The sequence below is a fragment of the Trematomus bernacchii genome, unplaced genomic scaffold (assembly GCF_902827165.1).
Source record: "Trematomus bernacchii unplaced genomic scaffold, fTreBer1.1, whole genome shotgun sequence".
NCBI lineage: Eukaryota > Metazoa > Chordata > Actinopteri > Perciformes > Nototheniidae > Trematomus > Trematomus bernacchii.
In genome coordinates, this window is record NW_022987582.1 from 4,165,793 (window position 1) to 4,184,565 (window position 18,773).

Consider the following 18,773-nt stretch of genomic DNA (forward strand, 5'->3'; position numbering starts at 1 on the left):
GGTGACTTCTCATTTATTTAAACACACTGTCAGCAGTCAGGAGATGGTTCGCTCACACCCAAACCCAGGATTTCACTAAGGGACCATCAATAAATTACCTTTTAATGACACAAAGCAAAACAATTGCATGATACCTCTTTGCGGGGAAATTCTACAGATGGCCAGTCCACCCCTGAAAAATGTCTATGCACACGTTATTATTAATAATAATAATAATAATAATTAAAAAAAACTTTTAATTTGAAATGATTATTTCTTAATTTGAATTTTTTTTAATCATCTCGCGACCCCCGGGGGGGTTTCTTTGTTGCTATACACTAATTTCTTCTTCTAATTTCAAATAGTTACAGTCGAAGTTTAGTGGTCATTAGGTCAGATGGCATCGCATAATCTTTTATTAAAATATTTAAGTAACATCAATTCAAGACACATCAGTAATAAAGAAGGTGTGCCAAATTACATTTACTATAGTTTTTGGAACAATCTTCCCTAATATGGGCAAGATAGCACAGCGTTTTTGAGAATAACATTGGTTTTGTCTAATTTATTGATGGTCCCTAAATGGTTGGGAGTGAAGGCTTGGCCTCTGACTGCCAACATTCTTTGAAACTGAGCAAGAAGACTAGGCTGGATCTTTAATGAATGCCTTTTGAAATCCAACCTAAAACTAACTTCACTACGGTGTGGGCCACTGCATCTCCAGCGACATTTAGTGCAGTGCTGAGCTACAGTATCTGTGGCACAAATCTGATTGGTCTAGTCAGGGGAATGCACATGATGGGGTAAATACAGCACGGTAGGCTTTTACTCGGGCATCTCAGCAGACAAATTGTCCTAATGTGATTTAGAAAAGAAATACGGCATGCTAATGAAGTTATATGGTGCTTCCCGTCTCAAACATCTCTGCGGCCACACTGGATGGCTGCCCGTCCCCAACCTGTAACAATGTGCATAATGTCTAGGCCCAGACTCAGCTCTAAGGGTCCATCGAGACAGAATGAAAAGCTGAAAAAACCCATTGCCTTTTCTGAGAACAGCAAGAGTTCACTGCCTGCTCTTACAGTCTAACGCAGCACTCTACCAGGAGCTGCTGACAACTCCTTTTTTCCCACTTGATAGATATCAGCTTTGAGCTTACATCGAGAACCCTGAAAGAACGTCAATAGCGTCTCTATCACTGTCTATTCCACAGCTTCGAATCACTGTCACCACTTCCTAATAACACAGGAAGCAAAGCCGCTAGCAAAACCTGATTGAAGTAGAAAAATGCAGCAGGTTTGAATTATTTATTCAGGTTTTATTTCTTTTTAAAATTATCCCCAACTACTGTATAAATCATACCAGAGAAATGAAACAAAAAATAATTTCCCTCATCCCAGTCACAGTGCATACATTATTTGATAAAGCTGAACAGTACGTTACCACATGCATGTTATGTTTCAGCATCGTTGTGCATACACAGTACAGGATACAGCACAGACAGACAGGCCACAGACAGGACATTCAACACAGTTTCCAAAAGGTATTTCATCTTTGTGCAAGGCACAGTTCATCATTTTCATACAAGATGTGTCGTACAACTAGCTACACTCTGTGCAGAGCAAGACTGAGATTTCTTAAGACACCTAATGCACTGTCAATTGCAATGATTTACAAAACAGTGGAAGCGTTTCACACTAATAAGCACAGTATCACAAGCATGCGGAGACAATACAGTAACAGTCTTTATCTTTACATTTTTTCGTACAGAATAATCCCTTTATAACACCTACACGTACAGTATCAATATGGCTGAGAACAAGTCTCCCTTGGCACTGCGACTATACACTAGCTTATGGAAAAGTCAGCTTATATCGGTCATTTTCACCATTGGTGCCAAACACACAGCAGACTACATCTACACTGTTAAGTTTACTGTTGAGTTTCTGTGTATATACTGTAAGACAGAAAAGACTGGATAAAGAGGTATTAGATTAAATACAATAATGACCATAGGACAGGCTGGAATTGTAATTCTTCCCCCTTTTAGCAGCTACAGAGTATCACAGCCTTTCCTGTTTAGTGAGAGAATTAAGAACATTAACAGTTTCAAGCCTTCATATACAGTAGTATTTCTCACTAAAGCACAGAGAAGAACCTTGAGTTATCTGTGTGCTTAAGCGTACAGTCACTGCCATTTAATTTACAAAAGGAGTAGTGGGGGGGTGCCTGTGAAAGGTGCTGTTTGGAGCTACATTACCTGTTGGTTCCTGAGAAGTTCTTTCGGGGAGATTTGTGAAACCTTGTCGAAACTGAAAGTCCCTGTCAATCACAGTTCCACCACAAGCTAATGATTGGACTCATTGAAATATCCCAAGTGCATAATTCATGCACCTCTATCTCCATCCTTAACCATACTTTTGATCTAACTATTTGCATGGTTTAACCTTTTATAACTGAAATGGTTGATGCCTACACAGTACTGGCCTAGTCGTGGCAATAATAAGTATATTGATTGTTAACATGCTTGGATAGTGACAGCTGCTGTCACAGTAATCCCAGCCTCATGCAAATGCTGTGCGCTGTCATTGGCGCTGCAGTAGAATACCTGAGGCCACTGTTTCTCAACAGTAACTGGGTCAATAGAAATATGCCTCTGGCCCGGCTACTGCTCCTCTGCAACATCTCCCACTTAATTAAGTCTCGGCATGGCTGTTGCACAACTGTTGCACCCAGAGGCTGATTCATGGAGAGGAGGCCAGTCTTAAGTCCTGCTTGTTAAGACTGAGTGCAGTTGTCCTGTGCATTTCCTAAGTGTGGGTGAAGGTTTTTCATCTCCACTCGCCGAATACAACTCCGGGGAGCTACGTGGCATCTCAGCAGCAATACAGAGAAGTTATGTATAATATATATATTCAGATTCATAGGCTGCCGCTACCCTCAGAGTCTTTTTGCTTGAAGTATTATTGTTCTTTTTTTTTTTGCATGAAAATATTTCAAAGAGCACACAGAGGATCTCGCTGCACTGTCCAGCTTCCTCATCATGTGAAGTACTTGCAGTTTGTAGAGTCGATAACACAGTAGGGTGAGCACTTGAGCTGACCATATGACCTGCAAATAACAGGAGAAACATCACTTTTTGTTAAACATGGCAACATAACATTTCTCACAGTTGTATAGAGTTGGTTAATATGTTGATGTTATATAATGATAATAATAATTCATTTATTTTATATAGGCGCCTTTCAAGGCTCTCAAGGTCGCCGTACAAACACATAAAAAACAAGATACAACTTACATAACACCAGCATAAGAAACATAAACAAGACAATGCAGTATATAAATCAATCAAATAAATAAAACAGAGGATGTGTGATGGATAATGATCAGGGTGGATATGCAAGTGTGAAGAGATGTGTTTTGAGAGGTGATTTGAAAATGGGGAGAGAGTTCCAGAGGCGGGGTGCAGAGCGGCTGAAGGCTCTAGACCCCATGGTGGTTAAACGGAAGGGGGGTGCAGTGAGGTGGAGGGAAGCAGAAGACCTGAGAGTGCGGATGGGTGTGTTGATGTGCAGGAGGTCGAATGAGAAATCATTATACTGGATTATTATGTTCTTAGATTTGGAATAGTGTTGTCCTTGCCTGGTTTTAAAGGATGCATTAAAGTAAAGTAATATCATTTCCGAACTTTACAGATACTATCTATACACTAGCTGTTTTTTTTATTTGCTTTTACCCACTTACTGAAGACTATTAAACACCTGGGGCCTCATTTATAAAGCCTTGCGTAGGATTCACGTGGGAAGGTTGCTTACGTAGGACAAAGCAAATAAATACGCACAGACATTTTCCGATTTATAAAACACTGCGTACCGGCCGGTTTCCCTTTATAAATCACAATCAACTCGAAATGCGGCGCAGCTTTTGCGGGCTTGACGTAACGCCCATATTTGCCTATAAATAGTCAAAGAAACGCCCCGTATTAATATTCATTTTGACGGACTGCATGAAGAAGATCGCAGGAAATGACGACAGAACAGCTAAAAAAGAAATTTCACACCGTGTCAGATTTTGGTTCTTTTGGGAAGGTGGAGACAAATCACATTGTTTGGTGGATGCAGTTTGAACCAGAGTAGCAGCAAGGAGGTCGGATCGTCACCAAAATAAATAAATAAGTGGTCCGAAAAAAGTTAATGACAAAATACACATAACCTAACCTTCCTCAGGCAGTGTGTTTGTACCGGGGACAGGAGACACCCCCTTGATGAGAAACTATAAGAAAGTATCGGGGGATCCCTGCGGAGTGGAGTCAATTAATGTTTTTTGTTTTTTATTTGGTGGTTTGTGTTCCAGCTGTCGATCAGCTGTGCGCAGCGTCTCCACTGCAGCCATGCGTCTCAACCCCCCCGCAGCAACTCTATCCACCACTTAAATGAAATAAAACAAATGTGTTGTGTAATATCAGCTGCCAAATCTACCAAATATATGGTGTTCTTAGTTTCCATACCTCCTGTGTTTTATGAGCGACTTATCAAGTCTTAGCAAACGGCATAAAACACGATTAAACATGATAGTATATAAAACCATACTCGTATCTATACAACCTATAGAAATGCAAAACGGCCTCAGTTTAGACGTAATTCTGTCCTTCTGCATACCGCATCATTTATGAGAATACATGTCATAACATTAAGACAACATATTCGAGGTGGTTTTCAATAACATATCCGTATATATTTATTTCTCCAAGTTACGTTTTTGTGTGCACTGAGGAGTCTCAAGTGCCGATGTGTCGCAGTTTCTCGTCTCTCCCGTTTTTGTGCGTACCGCATACGGATGGGTCAGAGTTTGCGTGGAGGACCGCACATTTTCCCATCAAGTTTGTTTTTTATAAATCGCAAACATTGCTTAGAAACTGGCGTACGCCATCTTTTGAGCGTACGCACCGTTTATAAATGAGGCCCCTGAACTTTTGAAAGAACATCCATAAACATTCATCTGTTTGCATCTTGCAAATTATTTATCTAATATATCACATTCCATTTACTTGTATATAGAATCTTCTTGCACTATGTCTATTTTATTTGTATTTACTTGCACTATTCTATCTGTTTTATTTGTTCTATGTCCTATATATGTTGCACTGTTGGAGGAGCCTGGTCTACGTTTTTCATTGACATGAATCGACACTGTAGCTAATGTACAAATGACAATAAAGCCTTGAAATCTTGAAATCTTGATAAAGATTTAATCAAAAAAGTCTACATATTTTGTGAAAGCATCAATGACCAACCCTACACTATCGTCACAATATTGATATTAAGGTATTTGGTAAAAAAATATGTGATATTTGATTCTGAATATCGAGTTGTGTTCAGTTGTATACTGTGCTTACCCTGGAAGATATGAATTACATGTCTGGTATCCAAAGTCCTTTCCATCACACTCCTCAGCCCCCTCATAGCGGTATCCGTCTCCGCAGTAGGCGTGTTTACACTCTGTGGTAAGGGGAGACAGCAGAGGTGCAGGGGTCATGTTATATGCGTTCAGCAAAGTGGAACTAAGGAGCTATTATAGACCACCGAACATGACTTACTGACGCAGCCGTCCGTGACGACTCTGTTGCTGTCATCACACTGCTCCCCGGTGGAAATCTGCACAGTCCCGTCACCGCAGTAACCCTCATCATCAGGTGCGTTTTCCATGGACTGGAACGGCGTCATTGGGAATGGGAAAGTCTAAAAAAGAGTTAAAAACATTGAAAAAAAAAAAAGAAAACTGCTTTTAAAGTCAGCATTTGCAAACAATATGAAACAAACTCATTTTGCTGAATGCAATGATACCTGGATCGGCAGCCAGCCATCAATGTCTCTGAAATAGAGAGATCTCTGGTCTTTGCGGAATGCCAGAGCATTATCTGTGTGAAGGCGCTCCAGTTCCTCCTCATTGCTTACAACAAATATCTGAGTGAAGAAATTGATGTGGATTTTGAAATCAAGGCCCATTGAAATGCAATTTTGAGATATGGAGCATCAACATTTAATATCTAATATGGCAGTATTCATCTCAGAGCAACATCCATGTCCCTCACAGGCATACTTTTATCACTAAAATCTTTTATCATTAATACATGTACGCAAAATGTATTCAAACTTAACAATACCTGTTTTGTTTTTAAACTCCTAGGTTAAAATAACATGTAGTTACAGTAATCAGAGGTTTTACATACATACAGTATATTTGTTTTTTGGATTTGATTTGTCAATATCAAAAGTAAATTACAAAAAACTGTATATAGCATATTAAATACTCACCGCAGGTACTTTAAGATAGTTTCCTCTGGAAGGATAATCCTCAATTGGAGAATTGCTGAGAGAGCCGCAGCTACACTTTCCAGGAGACCCCGGTGGACCACGAGCCCCCTTTGTTCCAACCATGTACAGTCCTAAACATACACATAAATATAGCTTAACATGTGTAGTTCCATGTAACTGAAGTGAGAAGCTGTGTTAAAGTGTAGAGTAACTTGTAGAAATAGCATATGTCATGAATTGTAGTATCCTGAATTCATCTATTATGAAGTAAAAGCAACCAACTTCACTCTGAAATGTGATCAAGATAACAGATGAAATGTTAAATGTATTTATCTGGTGACATTATTTATGTAAACAGCAAAAAGGCTTGTCATCTGTGAATCCATTTTAGCCCCATGATGTCATGAACACAGCCTCTTGTTTCACCTTGGGAGATAAAGTTTCTCTGGTGCTAAATCTGACTACCGGTGTTACACTGGTCCAACGCTGACACAGGCTTTGCTGCCTCTCACACTGCTAGCACAGCTTTTCCCTACTCAGCGAAAGTGTAGGGCCACACACACCAATCACTTCAAAGTGGACGCAGGAAAATTAATGTCCCTGACTGAACTGAACAATGTGTATTATTATGTCATAATTCAAAAGTAGTCAAGAGTTTTAAATATGTTAGAAAATGAAAAGGGTCAAAGTTCTCACCTGTGGCAGGGGAACCCGGAGGACCAGGGTGGCCTGGAGTCCCCTGAGGGCCTGCAGGTCCCATAGGACCAACACCACCCGTGTCTCCTTTCCCTCCCTGCAACAACATCAACAAATACACAGTATGGTTCAATCGAAAAGGTAAAAAATAAAAATAAATCCTGAATGCGTACAAATAAAAAATGACATTTAAAGAGAATTCCTTAATAATAATAATAATAATAATAAGTATAGTTAGTATAGCACCTTTCACATAAATAGAATTCACAAAGTGCTTCACAAGAAAGAACAACAGTTAAAATAAAGACCACAGAAACATGAATACAATAACAACATGAGGCAGAAATGTAAGGTCAACATAAAAACAGACCACGTGGAGTCCTGAAAGGAACAAACACAAGAACAGAACACATCACACACATCTCAAGTAGAAACAAAAGCCGATGTAAAAAGTTAGGTGTTCAGTGGTTTTTGAAAAGCTTCTACAGAGACTGCAGAGCGGATGTCAATAGGGAGAGGCACACCTCTTGATAATTATGGGCAAATGTATAACTGTATTTAGTGCTGTTTTGAAATAAAGCAAAGAGAATGTCCACAAACTCCTCACCTGCTTGCCTCGCTTCCCTGGTCGGCCAGTCGGTCCTCTGTTTCCTGAGATCCCAGGTTCTCCTTTCGGACCCATTTCTCCCTGCAAAGACAATCATATAAACTCAACATTCAACATGACCACATTAAAAAAGTTGTAATACTGTGGAACAAATGTACAGCTCCTTCTTGTTTGAATTTGTTTCTCACTTTCTGTCCAAGCATTCCTGGGAAACCCATCACACCCTGTGGACGAAGAACAGTAGAGGATAATATAGCATTCAGCAGATAAGGCACAATATGGCTGCTATACCATAGCAGTGCTATGGTAACAACCCCTGCTGCTGATCAACTCTGCCCACCTTGTCGCCTTTTCCTCCACTCTCACCACGATCTCCTCGAGAACCCTGATGGAGCACATTGTGTTATGTCGGATATGAAGAGTTCATTTCAAAAATCAGATTTAAGCAAAAAAGACAAATGAAACATCCACCACTGGTTTAAATGATTTTCCTTTATTAGTTACACAAAAAAAGCATGATTTAGGAATACAAATATATACAAAGATATCAGTAATTGCAAATGAATATCCAATTACATTTGATATTAAATGATAATAAAGGAAGGAATGACATACCTTTTCTCCTTTATAACCAGGTAAACCCTTAAATGAAAGACACAAAATATGTAAGATTAAATAAAGCAGTGGGAAAGTGAGATCACCCTACATCGCTGTAGTTCAGAATGTTTCTCATACCCTTGGCCCAATCGGTCCTCTGGCTCCAGGTAATCCCATAAGCCCTGAGTCTCCTTTCTCCCCCTGACAAACAGTAGAGAACATTAGGAATAAGACACATGTGGATAGGCTTCATTTATTTGGATGCATGTCCCAAAGTAGAAGTTACAAGTTATTCTTTTACTATTTCAATCAAGCATTCATATAGAAAAACGAACACTCACCTACTCCACCTTGTGTTGGCCCTTACTGGTCTCATGTCACTTAATATATCATCTACATTATGAGATCTGACTTACTCACTTTGGGCCCACTTGGTCCAGGCCATCCAGCTGGTCCCAGTTTCCCAGGAAGTCCAGGGGCACCTGACCGACCCTATCCGGAGACATCCATTTCAACACATGATCTCCGATATAAAAACACATTATAAAACAAACACTGCGCCAGCTGAAGAGGCAATTATGTGATTATAAAATCAGGGCTCCTTATGCCTTTTAGTTTTGCAGATTAAAAAAAGAAAAGCAATGTAAGTGGAGGATTTGCTGCATAAGCTGACAGCCTGCCTGCTACAGTCTTTATCAAACGCTGCTGCACATGTAGGGGGAGAATGACTCTAACGAGCCCTGTCACTTTGCTCTCTTTAATTAAATGATGGGCTGTATATAGAACAGGAGCCCGTGCTTGTGGGAAATAAAATGATTTATGACCTGGCTGAAGCACTAAGCTAAATTGCACTGCAGTGCTGCAAAGCTGCTCGGTCAGGCAACCCGCCGGGGAGGCTCTCCCACTGGGACGCTTTCGATGCTCGCCCACAGTGGCCGATCGTTTAAGGAGGTCACTTTACAATCAAGCTGTGTGGGCTTGTTTCTGCTCTCCTAATGGAGAGGGAGGGACATCTGACAGAGAGGTATGATGCTGGGTGTCTTAAAGGAGTAAAGTGAGGAGATATGCTGCTTGTCAGTGAGAGGAGACCATCCCTCTGTCTTTATAACAGCCTGTCTCAGCAGCTCTGCCTCCTTCGCATCATGTCAGTGTTTCTGTGCTGTCTCTTGTCAAGGTTGTTCTAGCACACAATTCCTTGATGTACACAACAGGCCCTGGCAGCCCTCTGAGTTACAGCTCGCGAGGAGGCGCAGGCTCTGTATCTCATATTTGAGTAAATCCACTTAGCGGAGAATATAGAGTGATTAATGGAGACTCTCACCTTTTGCCCAGGTCTTCCGATTTCTCCCTGACAACAGGATGCGGAGGAGGGGACAAGGACAGCATCCATTTAATTAACTTCCAGCGAGCAGTTTCAGTCATGTGCAACAGGTCGATAAACTTGACTTCACAAAATAATTAATAGATTTAAAATGTATATCTATTATGTTAACTGCTTACCTTCTCTCCCTTGCCCCCTTCTATTCCAGGTAAACCAGGTGGACCCTGATGAACATAAAAAAACAATCAAATGATGGCATAAGCTCATAAATCTCAGAGATATCCATCTAAATGAGTTTTGTTGGCCACAACGTTCCACCACAAAGTCATGTTTGCTTCTGCAGGGAGGACACAGCGGCAGTTTCAATTAGCTAAAGGCTGAGAGGCCACTATTGATTTAAAAAGTGCCTTGTGGGTCTCTTTTGATAAACGGGAACGCTGCTGCAGTCCAGTGGGTGCTGTAACAGCCTGAGATGGGCAAAGCGCTAACAATCATTTGGTCAATCTGCTTCTCGCTTACAAAATGCTGGTTTAACAGAGGATGAGGTTGGATTTGCAAGCACCTATTAAACCAAAACGTCTTTCAATCTTTCACCACCAAAGTACACAAACACATGGGCACATGCTTGTGTTGGTAATCCCTGGAATCTACGCGACCCAGTATGCCTTTCCAGGCCGACAGCTCTTCGGATAGTTTCTGAGAATGATGTGTGGGCCACTGGCAGCCAGTGGAAAAAGGCTATTTGTGTCTGAGCTAAATGTAGAGCGTTAATGGGTCGCTGTGTTGCACTGGCCAGAGAAATCCCCATCTCCTGCTTTGCAGGAACTCTCAAGTTGAAGAGGATATTGGGCTAATATGTTGTTGGAGGACTAATTCTCAACACCTTGAAACCCCAGAGACAGTCTGTGATGAGGTGTGTTGGAATGGTGTAATGATGGTGATGCCAGATCTACACAACATTATTAATTCTGTGATGAACCATGATGTGTGGGAAGAGTCTGGATCCTACCTGAGGTCCAGAGGGGCCAGCGGGCCCTGGGAATCCCTGTACGCAGTAAGAACCTTTGGGACCATTGCCTGGCTTTGATTCACGACCATCAATCTCTTCATTCTGTAGAAGAAAAAAAAAAAGGTATTTCTTTTACAGCTTTCTAAGTATTGTTTAGATTATTTAATATGTTTGATATTGATAAAGGTTGTCAAAGAAATGAATGTCTGGACTTCATAACAATGCACATTAAAGGCCTTTTTTAGCCATGTCTTCCTGCAGATGAGTGTTGAAATGATGTTATTTGGGGGTCAAGACAAATTAAGTGTGGGGCGGTTTGGAAATCTTCCAAGGGCATATCAACAGTAAGATATTCCACGATTGAAAGTCACATGACTTTGACTCACATGACTGTTGCGGCGCCAAAGAGCAGGGGGTGGAGGAAATAGTGGGGGTGGAGGCGGACTCAGTAAACAGCATGGGCTGAATCTCCTCTGCTGCTCCTGGGACCTGAGAGCTGGACAAGGTGTGCATGCAGTCAGTGATGACAGGGGTCAGAATTAGAAGGAGACAGTCAGAAGAGGTCATGTTTATCAAAATAAGAAGAGCAATGCTTAACTAATGACACATGGACATGCACTGGCAACTGAGGTACACGTATTGTGACTAATATCACACATATACAGTAAAAATTGGACAAGTCAAAGAGGTGTAAACATGCATGAGCAGCATAAGCAAGAGGGGAACAGGTGCAATATGAAATAATGACACCCATCCAGCAGAGTTCTCAGAGCGGGACACAGATATGAAGTGTCTGTGCCTCTTACTGAAGGACTGGAGCTAGTCTCGCTATTTATAGAGGCATTTACAGTCTACTACCTCATGGGCGACAAGACAAATAAAAACAAGCGTATTTCTCAAAGACACCAAGCTCAAAATGAATCCCAGACATTTTGTATCCATGCTTCTACAACCAACTCTCTAAGCAACTGTTCATGCATAGTAATGTATGTACAGTACAAACACAAACACACACAGGGGCAGGATTTTTAGAATCTTACCTGCTGGGATTGACATGAAGTTGTCCAGAAAAGAGGACTGAGCCAGGCCATAACAAAACAAAAGTGGCAGATACAGTCCAAGTGTTAGAAGAGTCATGTTGATCCAGATAGTTGCCTGACTTTATTTCTGAGCCACAGCAGCCCTTACACACTGCCTTTCTCTCTCCCTCTCTCCTCACTGTGCTCTCCCTCTGCTCCCCTCCCTCTCCGCTCGCTCTGTCTCCTTTACGCCCTCCGAAGAGGGGACGCCGACCAATGCCTATTAAACCTTTCCTCTGCATCAGTGTGCGCTAAAATTACAGAAGACAGCCCGCCAGCTGCTTGGAGTGCCAATATTAGACCTTTACAACTGCAGGGGGTGCCTTTTGTTGTTTCCACTGCTCTCACAGGGAGACTTACTGTATCATGACTGACACATGAGGCTTTTGTGCAAATATGATTCTGCATGAGGTGTCATCTGTACATCCTGAGACAACAAGTGCATCAGTCGGCTGTTCTTTGTATTTATTAGTCTGTGTTTTGGGATGTAGAACACTTTGCAACCCCTGTGCATTGTGGTGACCATTTAATCCCAGCCAGATTGGTTTTATTGCCCAGTCTCTCAGACTAAATTAAGTGGCTGCTTTTCTAATGAGGCTCTTTGGGGGCTGAGAGACCTACAAAAACAACAACTAGAAATACAAGTAACTTTAATTTACACTTAAACTATAGTGATATAAATACATATTTTGCTTGTCGACAACTGAACACACATTATTAAATTAAATCTGGAGGAGATTGTAAGAAATAATGCAAAGTGATAATAACTAATACACAATCTAATAAAAAAATTATCACACTGTGAACTCTCTCAGAAATATCTAGACATTTCATAAGATTGCCACTCCTGCTTCTAAAAAGCCCCTAACCATGTTCAAAGATGTTTCTGACCATGTGTGAAATCAATGGAGGCTGTAAATGTGTGCTGTACAAAAACGAATTGAATTGAATGAATTGTTTTGCAGCACTGAGTAGACCATAAAATCACTTTCTTAGCGTTTTAATGTTTTAATAATCCATATACTGACATCTTTGAGACTCAATCTATGTTCATTGCATATCGGTAGTGAGCCTTTCATTTCTTTAGACAATTTTGCACATTTCTGAATGAAACCACCAGTCCTAAAACTACAAAGCTCTTACCATTTTTATTTAGATATTTCATACATAATTATAGTATCATTTTTTATTGTATTTTTCCCTTCTATTCTATAATTATGTTTCTTCATTTTCCAAATGCTTTGATTTTTTAATTTGAACTAGTCTTACTATGTTTATGCACAAAGCTAATTCCTTGCATGCCAAAAGAATAGCAATAAAACTGATTCTGAGGTTAATAATATTTCATATTAACTATGTGAAAAGAAAATGGATAAAGATTTAAAACAAAAAAATAAAGACGAATAACATTAAGTGCATGTGTAAAATTGTTTTATTTTTGTATTAATTATTTAGTTATTTGTAATACTACTGTGTAGTAAGAATTGATTAAAAAAGATTCAGTTATTTCATGGAAACAATCACAACAAGCTACAGCAGCTTTATAATGATCCAGTTTGAGTTTCCATAAGGAAAACGGTCACTGCTGTTCTGATAATGTTCTGGACAGAGGAGGAGGCAGATCCCTGGTTCAGTCTATAGGTTGGAGCGGGTGAGCCAAGGGAACTCCTGCAATACAAACAACACAGCATTACATTAGACCTTAGGTTACAGAGCTATATGAGGAAAAAGTCCTGCTCTCTCTAAAACAACCTGAAAACAGATAACAGTCTCGAGGCAAACAATAGGCCAGCACACCTAATAAGAGGACAAGTCTTTCCACAGAGAGCACAGCGCCATGGATACGGCCCTCAATACAACCTTCAAACATGTCTGCGAAGGGTTGCGTAGATACATTCAACATAAACACAGAGGGCCGTGCTTTCTAATTATGGGGACCCTGAAATAGAAAGGTCAGGTTGGTGTGAGGTGGAGGGATTGTGAGAGGAATACAACAGTTCTGCAGTGCACCTGGAGTGTGTGGATTACTGCTCAGTAAGGCATGTCAGCCATGCAGCTAGAAGGATGAGGCCAGAGCCAAGTAAACACCAAACCGTTTGTTGCTCTGCACTCATGACCGAGATGCTGCTGCTTTTAATCTCGCCGGGCTTTGCTGCTGCGACTGTCAATGTCATCGGGGTCATTGTTCATCTCCTTTCTGTACTACTGTCTCAGGGGGAAACAGGTAAATATGAGACATCAGGTCACAATTTCCCGTGTCTAAAATCACGTCATGTCTGCAAGGGTGCTGGACCATAAAAGGAATCAATTATTGTATTCAAAAATAACTTAGACCTCAATTGTTATGACCGCTGCCACGTTCCTGACCCTTTAATCTTGTCTCTCTAGAAGTCTGCAAAAGGGATGTATTTGAGCAGCTTTACGTCCTGTACATGTCCAATCCACGAATGCACAGAAATCTGGGCATTTGGTTTCAGCCAGGGATATTAATGGTGAAGCTAATTGAGTGGGTATTCTGTTCTAATGAAAGACAGACAACCGTCAAAATGTGTACAGTATCTGTTGGTGGTGCCATCCCCCTCTAAGAACGACTATCTTTATTAACATGCAGATTTCACCTTTGACAAATTAATTCCAAGTGTCCTTGGTTGAGGCATTGACCATTGTTTGAGAAAAGCACAACGGTGTTTTAGGCAGCAGGAAAGTGGTGTTTCAGCATCATTCACTCACAACCACAAGAGGGCATGGCATTTCAACAGGATCTATGCTTATAATTTACTGCCTGCCATTCAAAGGACTCCAACTTCAAAATAAAACTTGAGTGGATTCTTTTATTTTGACATGAACTTCTCATAGAGACAGTGACGACTCTACTGTATATATTCTTGACCGGTGGCAGTTACCTGCTGTTTCCTGTCGGAAGAGGGGTCGATGAGCACGTTGATGAGACTTGGTTTCTCCCAGTCACTCAGGCTCTGCTGTAAAGCATTGCGCAGCTCCTCCACCGTCCTCACCAGGTACCCTCGACCTCCAAATGCTGTCATGACCTCATCATAGCGTGCCTCAGGTAGGAGGGTCACAGGAGGGGCTCTGACAAGCAACATAAGGACATGAGATACATTTCATTACATCACAGTTGATGACATGTAGGAAACCATTACAGCGAATAGTAAATTGCTGGGACTGATGTTGTGGGACTCACATAGTGGTCAGATCTCCCATCTTTTCCATTTCTTTCCATGTCTCAGGATCCACTCCGCTGTAAATGCCATTATTATTGACCACAATGATGACCACAGGGAGATTATACCTGTAAAACAAAACAGACAATATGCAATTAAGTAACAGTGGGGTATTGAAGTGTATAGAGTATGTGGGGTAGAAAGGGAGGAAACCAACCCACCGGCACATTGTTTCTACTTCCATGCCAGAAAATCCAAAAGCGCTGTCTCCTTCCACACAGACTATCCTCTGGTTTCTGTTCTCGCTCCTCTCCACAGCCGCTGCGGCTATAGCAAAGCCAAGGCCTACTCCCATTGTTCCAAATGTACCAGCATCCAACCTGCACATCACCAGGATTAGCTTACAACCTGATCCCATATTAGGTACTTCGTTTCAACAAATACATGTTCCAGTTGGTATCAGTATTCAAACCTTAGAGTCTCTTCCTCTAAAAGCCTTTGGCACAAATCCTTGTAAAGCATAATCTTTACATGAGAAGAGCTCCGACAATATTCCACAAAGTCTTTCAGATGCCTATACCATGTCTGTCTTCTTTTCTATCTACATTTGGGGACATATAACATAATCGACTAATGTGTGTCTTTATGTGCCGTTACAATAAAACTGCCTTGCCTGTGTCGAGGTAGGTAGTTGTTCAACATAGTGCGTCCTATGTCCATAGTGTTTGCACCCTCACTGACAATGATACAGTCCTGTGGCAGCAGCTGGGAAACATGATGAAACACTGTGTAGTAGTTCATGGGCACAGTCGACTGAAGAGCCATCGCCTGTGGATAGTGAGGGGGCAAGAATGCATGAATAATAATACATTAAAAATAGTGACAATATGAAAAACAAAGTGAGCAACATTATCATTCAAAATGGAGTCTAAATTCACCATGGATATTTTTGCATTAGCTGCAATTTTGTCCTTCAGTGTGCCCCACCACTCTGTGTCAGAGGGATATTTCCAGCCATCTTTATGTACGCCTTCCAGAAGCTGAAAAACAAGCACACAAACAAAGAATCAAAGACATTTCCACAAACACACATATGAGCTGTAAGGATATATTTAATGGAGAACAAACATAAGCGCACAAAGGAGAGGGATTCATCAGAAAGAGTATGTGGGCCCGCTGAGTTGTAGTTACCTGTGTGACAATAGCGTTGATGTCTCCCAGGAGAGCAACAGCAGGCCTCACATTGTTTCCCATCTCCTCAGGACAAAGGTCAACCTGCACAAAGAGCACACTCTTGTTATCACAGCACACGATTTGCAGCAACAGAGTAACACAGTGGAGGAGATAAACAAATGAACTGCACTGGCACGACAATATTAAGATATTTTCACTTGCTTTTTTTTTTACCAGTGAGGTATTTCTAACATTATTTTGGTAGTGTCAGAGGCAAAACTGATTTTCCACAAATAGACAATTTAGCCATTGCTCATTTTCAAACCTGAAGGATCTTGACATCGGGGTCAAATCTAGGTGGCTGACCAAAATGCAGCATCCAATTCAGCCTGGCTCCAAGCAGAAGCACAACATCAGCCTGGAGAAGAGCTCTGAGAAAGAAAAGTGGACGAGGTGGGGCAACATTGAGTTAAAACAAAAACTGTACATTAAAATATATATATATATATATATATATATATATATATATATATATATATATATATATATATATATATATATATATATATATATATATATATATATATATATATATATATATATATATATATATACATTGGGATACATGTGTTTATTTATAAGTAATGACATTTTCCTTTATATATATAGAATGATAATAATAATATTGGCTCAAATGAATGCATTTCAACTTTTTGATGCCTGCATATTCCTATAGTTAAAGGAGGCTGACCTGGAGCGGGCAGCAGCCACACAGTTGGGGTGATCATCAGGAAGGACCCCCTTCCCCATGGGGGTGGGCAGAAATGGCAGACCACTCATTTCCACAAACTCCCTCAGAGACGTTTCTGCTCGGCCATAGGCTGCTCCTGTTGGGCATCAATACTCATGTCATCATGACTTATCTGAAGATCAACTCTGATTCACTAGTCATATAGAAAACATGGGGTTTCTAGAGTGAGAATGTTTCTTTTGAGGTAACCTTTGCCGATGATGATTAAGGGTCTTTTAGCTGCTTTCAAGACAGATACGGCTTCTGTGATTGCACTGTGGTCAGCCAAACTCACTGGTGGAGATGGACAGCAGGATACAACTCTGCACGACAAACACACATCTGTAATCAGAGAAGTGATACTATGCAGAAAAACAATCGTAAAAATGACGGCCTACCTGACTTGGCTCCTGTCCACTTTAGCATTGACCATGTCCCCAGCAATATCCACATAACAGGCACCTGGACGCCCATACATACTGGTCCGGACTGCCTATGAGCAAAGAAACAGATAAAAAAATATATCATCCAACTTTGAAATACTTTACTTAGTCTGCTGTACTAAATAAAACAAATGTAAGACAGTGCAACAATAAGCCGGTATGTCACCTTTTCTATCACTGAAGGGATGGCTTCCAGACTGCTGGGTCTGGCAGAGAACTTGCTATAAAGGCGACATGCTTCCACCTACCAACAAATACAAAATAAAATGTTTCAATTCAATGAAGCATCGGTGGACAAACATCCACATTAAAAGTGTGCATTACCTGAGGAAATTCCTGAAAAGCTCCTGCTGTTTCCTGGTTTTGATCTGAGGAGCCTCCAATAACAACCACTGGCCTGTGCAAAGCAAACACATTAGAAAGGATAAATATCAAGCATTTTACCCTGCAATCTGCATAAAATCAGTATCAGTTTGTGAGGGCATACCAGCAGTTCACGTTAGCATTGGCCATTCCACCCAGAGCATGAATGAGTCCCGGTCCAGACACCACCAGACAGGCACCTGGTCTGGAAACAAACAACCAGAGGAGACAGTAACATGTAAGAGACATCCATCTCCTTCAATGATTCTGTTCAGTTACTATTACCTTACCTCCCAGTGAGGTATCCAGTGGCAGATGCTGCATAGCACGCCTGTTGTGTGACAGAAATGATGGTATATTAAAATATGATTGTGTTGTTGAGGATTATAAATGCAGTGTAGCAGAATAATAAGTGTTTACCGCTTGTTCGTTGCGCATTCCAATATATTTGATCCCTGCAGCCTGAGCAGCCATGGCCACTTCTATGATAGGAACACCGACTATCCCAAACATGTACTCCACTTTCTGCACGAAGAAACGAAGAAACAAAACCACACTGACATAGGACTTTTAAGAGGAAATGTGATAAGGAAAATAACTGCATTTTATTTAAATGTAATGCTTAGACTTGACTACGCAACACTTGAACTTTGACACACTTTTTGCACGCGTGGTTACATTGTTAAAGTTCAGTTCAGAAACCGCTGCTCAGTAAACGGAAAGCTTACAATAAGAAGTTAGAACTTTCTAAATCAGTCATTTATTTTTGAACTGTCTTACCTGAGCCTTTAGGGACTCAGCAATAAGCTGAGCTCCTGTCACTTCGTCCATTGCTGCTCAGTTAGACACGACTTATGACTCTGTTATGTAGCTGCAGAGGTGAACTGAGGCCAGAACTGTCATAAACTGTCGCAACTACCACCAACATTAACAAGCTATCTGCCCCATGATCTGCCCCTGGAATATACAACGCTTCCGTGTTGTAAGCCAATCACGGGAGACACTACGCGTGACATCACACAATAACATTACACATATGTCTGGCTGTTATACATCCATGGGCTGAACTAGTGAAGAGAAAAACAACTGCAATGTTTTGTTTTTCGTTTTTACATTACTAAATATCTTTGAGCGAGAGGAGGTGCGGCACTCTTGGAAGTCATTTCAAAACAAAAGCCCTCGTATGGTAAAAGACACTTGATGATAGATAAAGGTTTTGA

At 40.9% G+C, this 18,773-nt stretch overlaps 2 protein-coding genes across 2 annotated transcripts; both read right to left on the reverse strand.

Moving 5' to 3' along the window:
* Positions 1 to 1,278: 1,278 nt before the first annotated feature.
* colq (collagen-like tail subunit (single strand of homotrimer) of asymmetric acetylcholinesterase) lies at positions 1,279 to 11,660 on the reverse strand. Its single transcript, XM_034127630.1, has 17 exons — positions 11,564 to 11,660; positions 10,910 to 11,019; positions 10,524 to 10,625; positions 9,694 to 9,738; positions 9,515 to 9,541; positions 8,614 to 8,685; positions 8,332 to 8,394; positions 8,212 to 8,238; positions 7,937 to 7,981; positions 7,785 to 7,820; positions 7,597 to 7,677; positions 6,990 to 7,086; positions 6,294 to 6,424; positions 5,823 to 5,942; positions 5,576 to 5,717; positions 5,375 to 5,477; positions 1,279 to 3,090 (listed from the first exon to the last, which is right to left on the reverse strand). The coding sequence occupies exons 1-17, from the start codon at positions 11,658 to 11,660 to the stop codon at positions 3,021 to 3,023; spliced, it is 1,368 nt and encodes a 455-aa protein (XP_033983521.1). The 3' UTR covers positions 1,279 to 3,020.
* Positions 11,661 to 13,015: 1,355 nt separating this feature from the next.
* Positions 13,016 to 18,384, reverse strand: hacl1 (2-hydroxyacyl-CoA lyase 1). The gene is made up of 17 exons (XM_034127631.1): positions 18,334 to 18,384; positions 17,974 to 18,078; positions 17,844 to 17,884; positions 17,678 to 17,758; positions 17,515 to 17,587; positions 17,357 to 17,434; positions 17,146 to 17,240; positions 16,958 to 17,070; positions 16,709 to 16,844; positions 16,283 to 16,388; positions 15,976 to 16,059; positions 15,723 to 15,824; positions 15,458 to 15,612; positions 15,006 to 15,164; positions 14,805 to 14,912; positions 14,506 to 14,692; positions 13,016 to 13,270 (listed from the first exon to the last, which is right to left on the reverse strand). The coding sequence occupies exons 1-17, from the start codon at positions 18,382 to 18,384 to the stop codon at positions 13,238 to 13,240; spliced, it is 1,707 nt and encodes a 568-aa protein (XP_033983522.1). The 3' UTR covers positions 13,016 to 13,237.
* Between the last annotated feature and the right edge of the window lie 389 nt (positions 18,385 to 18,773).

Bases quoted from the DNA above. Each gene is read 5' to 3' on its own strand.
- colq (XM_034127630.1), bottom strand. From the start codon at position 11,660: ATGACTCTTCTAACACTTGGACTGTATCTGCCACTTTTGTTTTGTTAT. The intron at 8,395-8,613 runs GTGAGTAAGTCA...ACTGTTTGTCAG, and splicing joins CTGGACCAAGTGGGCCCAAA to GGGGAGAAAGGAGACTCAGG. The intron at 5,943-6,293 runs GTGAGTATTTAA...TTCTTCACTCAG, and splicing joins ACTATCTTAAAGTACCTGCG to ATATTTGTTGTAAGCAATGA.
- hacl1 (XM_034127631.1), bottom strand. From the start codon at position 18,384: ATGGACGAAGTGACAGGAGCTCAGCTTATTGCTGAGTCCCTAAAGGCT. The intron at 15,825-15,975 runs GTAACTACAACT...CTTGTTTTTCAG, and splicing joins TCAACGCTATTGTCACACAG to CTTCTGGAAGGCGTACATAA. The intron at 14,913-15,005 runs GTGGGTTGGTTT...TTTGTTTTACAG, and splicing joins GAAGTAGAAACAATGTGCCG to GTATAATCTCCCTGTGGTCA.